The following is a 12,447-nucleotide window of genomic DNA, read 5'->3' on the forward strand; positions in this document are numbered from 1 at the left end:
AGAGATCCTTAGCGGACACAGTCCAGCCCAGTCTTTTAGCCCTCTCATCTTGAGTGTACAGTAACACTTCAGAGATCCAATCATGTTGGGAATGGAGGTCGATCAGAATATGGAAATGTTTTGTAACTTTGAAATGGACTGTAACTCAACAGACTGAGGCTTGACTATATATGTACACAGAGACTAGCTTGCTTCAATACCCTACAGCCTGTTGTACACGTGCCGAGTCAGCTTACTCAGTGTCACCCCCCTCACACACTGAAAGGCTTATCCACTTTAGGTGGCTCCTAATGACCAGGCCAATTTCTACGTCATAATCTGTTTATCTGGGAGTCGGAGGCTCAGTTGGTAGAGCATGGTGCTTGCAGCACCAGGGTTGTGGGTTCGATTCCCACGGGGGACCAGTATGAAAATGTGTGGCTGTGGACAAGAGCGTCTGCTAAATGACTGACAGTTAGGGAGTCACGTGTGAGGTGGTCCAGGATATGGTAGTGGGAGAACAGGACAGTCAGACAAATTCATACACACAAACCGCTCCTAACCTGGTAAAAATAGGCTACATATCAGATATAAATGAATGTTCATTTGGAAAAGTTTGGAATAATATTTTATTGTCTGTAACAATGGTAGAACACAACACACCATTGTTACTTGACCTCAAGGTATTTGACCTAATGAAATAAGGCCACGAGGCTGAAATGGTATTAGCTGGTATTAGGTCAACAGGCTAACAGGTAGAAACAGATCCAACTCACCTGACAACAGTAGATAAATATTTGAAACAAACAGACTGCTTCTCTTTAACATATGGCAAGCAAAAGTCATCCTTGCTTTGGACTATGTCAACAAGTTTTAATTTGAGCTATTTGTTGATTTTGTTGACATACACAATTTTGTAGTTCTAATGTATGTTCTATGTATGGGTTCTGAATGTGTTATGGAGCACTTAGGTACACTTATGGAGTTCTACTGGTCCGGAACATCTGCTGTGGTGGGTTAGGAACCAACCTGACTAAGTCCCTGAACCCGGGGGAAAAGCGAGACAGGGACACGATGGAACCAACCTCTTCCACATTGCACCATGGGAGCTCTCCTCAGTAGAGCTCTCTCTAATCAGAGAACCGTTTACTCTACAGTAGGAAAGCATCATCATCATCATGTGAGTGGGATGTGTCGCTAGTGCTGTGTGTTTAACTTTGGGTTGGATGTATTTATACATGTACTTGGTTAGAGGAGGAGGTGCCGTGGGGGTCCAGGAAGGAGGCGCGGAGGGAGCCCAGGTCATCCAGTGTCTCCTGGGCCGTCTGCCTCAGGGCCGGGTGGCGGCTGGAGGTGGCCAGCGTGCGTATGCGCTCCAGTGGGAGAAGGGGGTCGTCCAGCAGCAACCCGGGCCCCACCAGGGCCACCGCCTCCTCCAACAGCACTGACTGGAGCAGCCGCAGGGCGTGGAGGCATACCTCAGAGTCCCCGTCTCAGGAAGGGAAGAGGGGTCGGGAGAGGGGAGGACAGGAGAGAGCAAAAAGAGAGAGATAGAAGGAAACAGAGAGGGCGAGGTAAGAGAGGAGGGGCAGAATCAGACAGAAGCGAGTGAGAGGAAGGGAGAGAGAGAGAGAGAGAGAAAGAGAGAGGGAGAGAAGAGAGAGGGAGGCGAAAGAGAGAGATACAGTCTTAATCCTCCTAACTGACCACAACACGAGCCCTTCTTTGCTGATCTGAGTTAAACACACTGATGCCAGCTCTCTGACCTCTGATTCAGGCTCTCTCTTTCGGACACACACTGGACTCTTGAACGATTAGCCCCATTGTGGGTTATAAGAGATCCAAATTAACAAATAAATGCTTTTGAATGCACACATTTTATAACGCCACATACAAAGCACACAAGCCCACCCCTCACTCCCCTCTTACCCTCCAAAAGGGTCCAGATGAGAGAGAGAAGTCCTGGAAACTCCCTGATATACTTCAATCCACTTACACTGATACTGACATTATACAGAGCCATCAGCATCAACCTGTAACACAGAGAAATTAGAATAACCACCATCATTCATCCACCTGCAGAGAAACTACAATGGCCATCATCATTCATCCAACTGCAGAGAAACTACAATAACCATCATCATTCATCCACCTGCAGAGAAACTACAATAACCACTATCATTCATCCACTTGCAGAGAAACTACAATGGCCATCTCACATCCACCTGCAGAGAAACTACAATAACCATCATCATTCATCCACCTGCAGAGAAACTACAATAACCATCATCATTCATCCACCTGCAGATAAACTACAATAACCATCATCATTCATCCACCTGCAGATAAACTACAATAACCATCATCATTCATCCACCTGCAGATAAACTACAATAACCATCATCATTCATCCACCTGCAGAGAAACTACAATAACCATCATCATTCATCCACCTGCAGATAAACTACAATAACCATCATCATTCATCCACCTGCAGATAAACTACAATAACCATCATCATTCATCCACCTGCAGATAAACTACAATAACCATCATCATTCATCCACCTGCAGATAAACTACAATAACCATCATCATTCATCCACCTGCAGATAAACTACAATAACCATCATCATTCATCCACCTGCAGATAAACTACAATAACCATCATCATTCATCCACATGCAGAGAAACTACAATAACCATCATCATTCATCCATATGCAGAGAAACTACAATAACCATCGTCATTTATCCACCTGCAGAGAAACTACAATAACCATCATCATTTATCCACCTGCAGAGAAACTACAATGCCTAGTTCATTTATTATTGTAGGTATCATTTGATCTGGATTCAGATGGCTGTGTGTATTGATGTTGGGTCGGCCAACATAACTGCTGAGGAGACCGTGTGTGTGTATGATTATTAATGTGAGTGATTTAGAAGTCCTCCAGTCTTACACTTTGAGTTTGGGGAAGACCCCAGGCTTCAGGAGCTCCAGCAGCTGCATCAGAGTCTCCAGGAGGACGTGGGCGGAGCTGGACAGGTAGTCCCGCCCACACGTCACCGCCGCCACGTCTGAGTGGACAATCAAACAGCAGAGAGGTCACCGATTGGAGAGCTAATGATGTTAACGCTGAGCAGGGTGTGCCATTTATTATAAACTGGGTGGTTCCAGCCCTGAATGCTGATTGGCTGACAGCTGTGGTATATCAGACCATATACTACGGGTATGACAAAACGTTTATTTTTACTGCTCTAATTATGTTGGTAACCAGTTTATAATAGCAATAAGGCACCTCGGAGGTTTGTGGTATATGGCCAATATACCACGGCTAAGGGCTGTGTCCAGGCACTCGTAAGAACAGCCCTCAGCTGTGCTATATTAGCCATATACCACACCCCCTCATGGCTTATTGCTTAATTATATGATGCAAAATATGTTATCCTCTTACATCTAGATGTTCCGCTAGCGGAACGCCTCGCCAATATCCAATGATAGAGCGTGGCGCGAATTACAAACTCCTCAAAAATCCCCAAAATTCAATTTTTCAAACATATGACTATTTTACACCATTTTAAAGACAAGACTCTCCTTTATCTAACCACATTGTCCGATTTCAAAAAGGCTTTACAACGAAAGCAAAACATTAGATTATGTCAGGAGAGTACCCAGCCAGTACCCATTTTTCAAGCTAGCATATAATGTCACAAAAACCAAAACCACAGCTAAATGCAGCACTAACCTTTGATGATCTTCACCAGATGACACTCCTAGGACATTATGTTATACAATACATGCATGTTTTGTTCAATCAAGTTCATATTTATATCAGAAACCAGCTTTTTACATTAGCATATGACGTTCAGAACTAGCATACCCACCGAAAACTTCCGGTGAATTTACTAAAATTACTCACGATAAACGTTCACAAAAAACATAACAATTATTTTAAGAATTATAGATACAGAACTCCTTTATGCAATCGCGGTGTCCGATTTTAAAATAGCTTTTCGGTGAAAGCACATTTTGCAATATTCTGAGTAGATAGCCCGGCCATCATGGCTAGCTATTTTGACACCCACCAAGTTTGGCACTCACCAAACTCAGATTTACTATAAGAAAAATTTGATTACCTTTGCTGTTCTTCGTCAGAATGCACTCCCAGGACTTCTACTTCAACTCCCAATGTTGTTTTTGTTCCAAATAATCCATAGTTATATCCAAATAGCTGCGTTTTGTTCTTGCGTTCAAGACACAATCCGAAGGGTGACGCGCCGGCGCGTATCGTGACAAAAAAATTCAAAATATTCCATTACCGTACTTCGAAGCATGTCAAACGCTGTTTAAAATCTATTTTTATGCGATTTTTCTCGTAAAATAGCAATAATATTCCGACCGGGAGACCTTGTTTTCGTTCAAACACTGAAAATAGAAAATGGAGTCTTCACATGTAGGCGCGGGCCCGTGTCATTGTTCTCAGAACGACCACTTTCCAAAAGCCCTACTGTTTTTCGCCCAGGGACTGCAGAGTCATCATTCCCCGTTCTGGCGCCTTCTGAGAGCCTATGGGAGCCTTAGAAAATGTCACATTACAGCAGAGATCCTCTATTTTCCATAAAGAGGCTATAGAAGGACAAGAAATGGTCAGACAGGGCACTTCCCATATAGAATCTTCTCAGGTTTTGGCCTGCCATATGAGTTCTGTTATACTCACAGACACCATTCAAACAGTTTTAGAAACTTTAGAGTGTTTTCTATCCACATCTACTAATTATATGCATATTCTAGTTTCTGGGCAGGAGTAATAACCAGATTAAATCGGGTACGTTTTTTTATCCGGCCGTGAAAATACTGCCCCCTATCCTAAACAGGTTAAATAACACAGCATAGACTGGAATAACTCACAGTGAGATGGTGTAATTATAAACTGTGGTTATCAAAATACATTCAATAGACAGTTTGGATGGCATGCCATGGTGGCATAGCCGCACACTCACTGGTGACGACTCCGGCCAGCGCCAGAACAAACTGGTGCTCATGGGAGTTGGAGTCTTGCTGCTCGGCCTTGGCCTCCCCATCCAGAGACTTGACAAAGCTCTCCAGGGTCTGGCCCGCCACGCTCAGGAAGGACTGCAGCTTACCCTACAATCAGAGTAATGAGGCAGGGTCAGAGGTGGCCAGAGGGAGAGGGGAGGAATTAAGGAGGGGAACAAGGAGGGTGATGGAACAGGATAAAGGCAAAGAGAACCAGGACATGGACTGGAGTTCAAAGAGAACCAGGACATGGACTGGAGTTCAAAGAGAACCAGGACATGGACTGGAGTTCAAAGAGAACCAGGACATGGACTGGAGTTCAAAGAACACCAGGACATCGACTGGAGTTCAAAGAGAACCAGGACATGGACTGGAGTTCAAAGAGAACCAGGACATGGACTGGAGTTCAAAGAGAACCAGGACATGGACTGGAGTTCAAAGAGAACCAGGACATGGACTGGAGTTCAAAGAGAACCAGGACATGGACTGGAGTGGAAAGGATCAGAGGCAGAGGAATAGGTTCAGATGAATGCTGACCCCTAAAAAAAAATGTTTTACACTTTTTATTTCACCTTTATTTAACCAGGTAGGCCAGTTGAGAACAAGTTTTCATTTACTACTGCGACCTGGCCAAGATAAAGCAAAGCAGTGCGACAAAAACAACAACGCAGAGTTACACATAAACAAACGTACAGTCAATAACACAAATGAAAGAAAAATAGAAACATCTATGTAAATTGACCCCTAGGCCATTGGTACTTCTGTGTCAGCGCAATACAGTAAACATTCCACCAAGTCTATTAAAGGGTGTGATGAAGCCACTGTCATCATGTTATAGCTATCCAGTCCTCTCAGATCTCCACAGGTGTGTAAGCGGCTAGGGGTTGGTTTGGAATTGGGTGAAAGGTTTTGTACGGTCTGTGGATGAATGCCTCTCACATCGGCCAGGATGTCTTTGACTGCCTCCTCCTTACTGGAGGTGCTCCACAGCAGGGTGCAGGAGGCAGCCCCCAGCCCAGTACAGAACTCAGCCTGCTGCTGCAGCTGTTCCCGACTCTCCCATAGCTGCTCCCTCAGAACCAGCTTCTCCTGCAGGGGCATGCAGCAGATAGGTTAACACTCAGACACACACACACACTTACACGCATACACACACACACTTAAACTCATACACACACACTTACACTCAGACAGACACACACTTACACGCATACACACACACTTACACTCAGACACACACACTTACACTCAGACACACACACACTTACACGCATACACACACACACTTACACTCATACACACACACTTACACTCATACACACACACTTACACTCAGACACACACACACTTACACGCATACACACACACACTTACACTCAGACACACACACACTTACACTCATACTCATACAAGTGAGGCCTTAAGACATACTCTGACACACACAATGTTACCTAGAGAACAGGTTACCCTATCCATAGACTCAACACACGTTTAGTTAATATCCCTCCATCTCTCACCTCTCTTTAATATCCCTCCATCTCTCACCTCCCTCTTTAATATCCCTCCATCTCTCACCTCTCTCTCTTTAATATCCCTCCATCTCTCACCTCTCTCTTATATCCCTCCATCTCTCACCTCCCTCTCTTTAATATCCCTCCATCTCTCACCTCTCTTTAATATCCCTCCATCTCTCACCTCCCTCTTTAATATCCCTCCATCTCTCACCTCTCTCTCTTTAATATCCCTCCATCTCTCACCTCCCTCTCTTTAATATCCCTCCATCTCTCACCTCTCTCTCTTTAATATCCCTCCATCTCTCACCTCCCTCTCTTTAATATCCCTCCATCTCTCACCTCTCTCTTATATCCCTCCACCTCTCACCTCCCTCTCTTTAATATCCCTCCATCTCTCACCTCTCTCTCTTTAATATCCCTCCATCTCTCACCTCTCTCTCTTTAATATCCCTCCATCTCTCACCTCTCTCTTATATCCCTCCATCTCTCACCTCCTTCTCTTTAATATCCCTCCATCTCTCACCTCTCTCTCTTTAATATCCCTCCATCTCTCACCTCCCTCTCTTTAATATCCCTCCATCTCTCACCTCTCTCTTATATCCCTCCATCTCTCACCTCTCTCTCTTTAATATCCCTCCATCTCTCACCTCTCTCTCTTTAATATCCCTCCATCTCTCACCTCTCTCTCTTTAATATCCCTCCATCTCTCACCTCTCTCTCTTTAATATCCCTCCATCTCTCACCTCTCTCTCTTATATCCCTCCATCTCTCACCTCTCTCTCTTTAATATCCCTCCATCTCTCACCTCTCTCTCTTTAATATCTCTCCATCTCTCACCTCTCTCTCTTATATCCCTCCATCTCTCACCTCTCTCTTTAATATCCCTCCATCTCTCACCTCCCTCTCTTTAATATCCCTCCATCTCTCACCTCTCTCTCTTTAATATCCCTCCATCTCTCACCTCTCTCTTATATCCCTCCATCTCTCACCTCTCTCTTTAATATCCCTCCATCTCTCACCTCTCTCTCTTTAATATCCCTCCATCTCTCACCTCTCTCTCTTTAATATCCCTCCATCTCTCACCTCCCTCTCTTTAATATCCCTCCATCTCTCACCTCTCTCTTATATCCCTCCATCTCTCACCTCTCTCTCTTTAATATCCCTCCATCTCTCACCTCTCTCTTATATCCCTCCATCTCTCACCTCCCTCTCTTTAATATCCCTCCATCTCTCACCTCTCTTTCTTTAATATCCCTCCATCTCTCACCTCCCTCTTTAATATCCCTCCATCTCTCACCTCTCTCTCTTTAATATCCCTCCATCTCTCACCTCTCTCTCTTTAATATCCCTCCATCTCTCACCTCCCTCTCTTTAATATCCCTCCATCTCTCACCTCTCTCTCTTTCTGACACTCGTTCTGCGCTGCGTCCAGACGAGAGCGGAGGTGCAGACACTCCTGTCTCAGTTGCTCCTGCTCCTGACCAAGGCGATCCTTCACTACACACACATACACACACACACACAAACACACACACACACACACACACACACGCACGATTTCCCTTTCACTGTTTAGGCTGTTTCCCAATACCAACATTCATGTTATTCATTATCTGCCCACTTGTATGATAACAACCGGCGTAGAGCCATTTTAAGGGCAGCTTACTTGTCTCTGCAGCACGGGCTTTCTGCAGCATCTCAATCAGGTCTCCATTCACTACTTTGGGTAAGAACTCTCGGAGCTGCATGACCTCTGTAGTCAATCTCTCCAAGTCTCTTTTTCTGATTTGGACTAAGCCATCTCGGCTGTCAACCTAGAACAGAAAATCAATAGCCAGTCATGTGCATAAATTTTGTTACAGCTTTACTTGATTTTTGCAAGGTGTGGCTTATTTTTGCCAATGTGCCAGGCAAATACACTACCGTTCAAAAGCTTGGGGTCACTTAGAAATGTCCTTGTTTTTGAAAGAAAAGCACATTTTTGTCCATTAAAATAACATCAAATTGATCAGAAATACAGTGCAGACATTGTTAATTAAGGCCAGCATCCCTGAGCTGCATCTTCATTGTTGACGTTGAGACTGGTGTTTTGTACTATTTAATTATGCTGCCAGTTGAGGACTTGTGAGGCATCTGTTTCTCAAACTAGACACTCTAATGTACTTGTCCTCTTGCTCAGTTGTGCACCGGGGCCTACCACTCTTTATTTTCTGGTTAGAGCCAGTTTGCGCTGTTCTGTGAAGGGAGTAGTACACAGTGTTGTACGACATCTTCAGTTTCTTGGCAATTTCTCGCATGGAATAGCCTTTGTTTCTCAGAACATGAATAGACTGACGAGATTCAGAAGAAAGTACATGGTTTCAAGCTATTTTGAGTCTGTAATTGAACCCACAAATGCTGATGCTCCAGATACTCAACTAGTTTAAAGGCCAGTTTTATTGCTTCTTTAATCAGTCAACCGTTTTCAGCTGTGCTAACATAATTGCAAAAGGGTTTTCTAATGATCAATTAGCCTTTTAAAATGATAAACTTGGATTAGCTAACACAACATGCCATTGGAACACAGGAGTTATGGTTGCTGATAATGGGCCTATGTACACCTATGTAGATATTCCATTTTAAAAAATCTGCCGTTTCCTGCTACAATAGTCATTTATAACATTAACAATGTCTACACTGTATTTCTGATCAATTATATATTATTTTAATGGACAAAAAAAATGTGCTTTTCTTTCAAAAACAAGGACATTTCTAAGTGACCTCAAACCATTGAACGGTAGTGTATGTGTATGCAGTAGTCATATCTGTAGTCTCCCTAGGCAAAAAGGGTGCCTTCACAATGTGAACAATGCTCCTAGTGCTGTTGCCCTAGGTCTGGGATTTCCTGAGACTATCATCTGTAACATTAGGTGGTATGCAGTAGTCATAGCTGTAATATTAGGTGGTATGCTGTAGTCATATCTGTAATATTAGATGGTGTGCAGTAGTCATAGCTGTAATATTAGGTGGTATGCTGTAGTCATATCTGTAATATTAGATGGTGTCCAGTAGTCATAGCTGTAATATTAGGTGGTATGCAGTAGTCATAGCTGTAATATTACATGGTGTCCAGTAGTCATATCTGTAATATTAGGTGGTATGCTGTAGTCATAGCTGTAATATTAGATGGTGTCCAGTAGTCATAGCTGTAATATTAGATGGTGTGCTGTAGTCATAGCTGTAATATTAGGTGGTATGCAGTAGTCATAGCTGTAATATGTGGTATGCTGTAGTCATAGCTGTAATATTAGATGGTATGCAGTAGTCAGCTGTAATATTAGGTGGTATGCAGTAGTCATATCTGTAATATTAGGATGGTATGCAGTAGTCATAGCTGTAATATTACATGGTATGCAGTAGTCATAGCTGTAATATGTGGTATGCTGTAGTCATAGCTGTAATATTAGGTGGTATGCAGTAGTCATAGCTGTAATATTAGATGGTGTGCAGTAGTCATAGCTGTAATATTAGATGGTATGCAGTAGTCATAGCTGTAATATTACATGGTATGCAGTAGTCATAGCTGTAATATGTGGTATGCTGTAGTCATAACTGTAATATTAGGTTTTCATTTAAGAGTCCCTATATGCATACAGTTCACTAGAAGCAGACCATCTTTGCTAGCTCTGTAATAGTTATTGCAGTTCTGGCATCTAGTGGACAAATCTGAAAATTACAATGTACATTTCAAGACAAGGACGGACAGAACTTTCAGGTAAATGATCTCTTCACACGACAAATAACGAGCTCGCTCCTGACCAGACCGAAATAGTAACCTAATCCAACATTACTCGACCTACAAGTCTAGCTGACAGTGACTCTTCAACTTTGTTTGCTGAGATGGTTGTTACAAAGAGAGAACCTACTTGTGAATAAGTAGTAACTTCATCTTCATGTAAGTACCTGTGTTCGTGTCTGGTTAGCTCTTGTTAGCTAGCTAGTTACAGTAGCAAGCGTAGCTAGCAAACGTGCAACTTCATGGAAGCTAATTTGCGAGCTCAATATTTTAGTTTTACTGTAGTGATAGTCAAAAATATTAAATAAATACCTTTCCTTTCTTGCACAAAGCCAACATTTTTGTGTCTATTGCTTGAGTCATTAATTCCTCGGAGGTTTGCTTTGAGATGAGTTTAGTGCACTTGCCACTAGTGATGAGCATTGCGGGTCTTTTCGGTGAGCAGAGCAGGCTCATTTGGCTCCGTTCAGGTAAAAGAGTCGGCTCATTTGGCTCCGTTCAGGTAAAAGAGTCGGCTCATTTGGTTCCATTCAGGTAAAAGAGTCGGCTCATTTGGCTCCGTTCAGGTAAAAGAGTCGGCTCATTTGGCTCCGTTCAGGTAAAAGAGACGGCTCATTGGGCTCCCAAATGGCTCCTCGTTCGAAATGCTTAAAAAAATATATAGAACCAAGGAAAACGTGCAAATCTCCAATGTAAATCACAAAAAGTAGGCTACCATTATGTCAGATCGTGATATGCGCGTTCAAATGCATTTTTACCTGGATAAATGATTCAGTTCTTTTTAAAGCACTGCAAATTTTAGGGTGGACCAGAATGACCCGCTCTCCACACTATTTATTGTTTCTGAAGTGAGAATTCACCCTCTTTAGATAATTTAGTAACTTATTTGCAGGTAATCGTTGTTTTGAAAAAAAAAACGGTATGTAAATCACCAAAAAGATCATTTCAAAAAGAGCCGTTCGTTAGCGAACGACTCATCACTAGTACTATAGGAAGAATAGATATAATTTTATCTCAGGAATAAGTCGAAAATTAACCAATGCTCTGTCTTATTTATATACACGAAACTGTGAAATGTGTTGGTCTGATTGACCAAATCTTTTGGGTTATATTCAAACTATAATGTTTCTTGCTCAGGGGTTTATTGGGGGAATGTTGAATTACTGCAGCATAATTTCCAATAATCATATGTAATCTCAATGCCACCGCACTTTTTCACTGGGACACCAGTATCTTTTGTAAAGACACGACCCCCCACCCCCCCCAAACATCTTCCTGCAGCAATGACCCCTGGGCCCTCAGTGGCCCTGACCTACATCACGTCACTTTTGACCTTTCTAGCTTCCAGTGGGCTAGCTACAGTATACAGTGATCAGTTTCAAGAGTTCCTCTGTCATGTACTAAAAATCTACAGTACTCGCTGTATATTTGACCCAGGGGCGAAAATCTGATATCAACTTTGGAGGGGACAATTATATGAAATTTTCTCAAGAGCAATTCCTGAGGGGGACACCAAAAGTAGTGCTGTAACACATAGCCTACATTGTAATATGGTAAATGTATATTGAGGAACCAAAGAAATAAGGTGTTTGCCGTACTCCTAACTACCGGTACCCAAAACTACACAACTAATCACAACAGCAATACCATTGCCTTTAACAAATCTTAGTTCAGTCACCAGTTTAAGTTGAGAGTGGGGGTATCCATGGCATTTTCCAATTATGTTCCTATTTTACAAGTAAAAAAAATTGAGAACCTTTCATAATGTTGCCAAACAAAGACTCAACAAACTTACCTGAGACTCCCTGTCTCTGCCAGTCTGTCCCTGCATATCTGTCCCCAACTCTGCTGTCTGTGTGCCATCTGTTGCCTGCTCTGCCTAATGACATCATTGTGAAACATTTCTATTAGAATTTCATTTCTTTCTTATGAACATTTTATCAACTAGTCTTTGAGATATTAGGCTACTAGGGTTCTTACTTTGCGTTTTGGTGTACTGAAAAATACTCTGATGTCCGTCTTTTATTTTTCTGCCATTTTTCTACCTGGCTGGCTGGCTACACACACACACAGTGTGTAGGTTATATACAGTAGGAGATGGGCTTCTATCATCTTATCTTTTATCATTCTATTTGGGCTT

General features: G+C 42.7%; 1 protein-coding gene across 1 annotated transcript; it reads right to left on the bottom strand.

Annotated features, from left to right (window-relative positions):
• Positions 1 to 692: 692 nt before the first annotated feature.
• LOC106574756 (heat shock factor 2-binding protein) lies at positions 693 to 10,829 on the bottom strand. The gene is made up of 8 exons (XM_014150802.3): positions 10,620 to 10,829; positions 8,199 to 8,346; positions 7,926 to 8,029; positions 5,958 to 6,107; positions 4,982 to 5,126; positions 2,941 to 3,058; positions 1,909 to 2,012; positions 693 to 1,471 (listed from the first exon to the last, which is right to left on the bottom strand). The coding sequence occupies exons 1-8, from the start codon at positions 10,761 to 10,763 to the stop codon at positions 1,212 to 1,214; spliced, it is 1,173 nt and encodes a 390-aa protein (XP_014006277.1). The 5' UTR covers positions 10,764 to 10,829; the 3' UTR covers positions 693 to 1,211.
• Between the last annotated feature and the right edge of the window lie 1,618 nt (positions 10,830 to 12,447).

The sequence above is a fragment of the Salmo salar genome, chromosome 16, assembly GCF_965601325.2.
Source record: "Salmo salar chromosome 16, fSalSal1, whole genome shotgun sequence".
NCBI classification, from domain to species: Eukaryota; Metazoa; Chordata; class Actinopteri; order Salmoniformes; family Salmonidae; genus Salmo; species Salmo salar.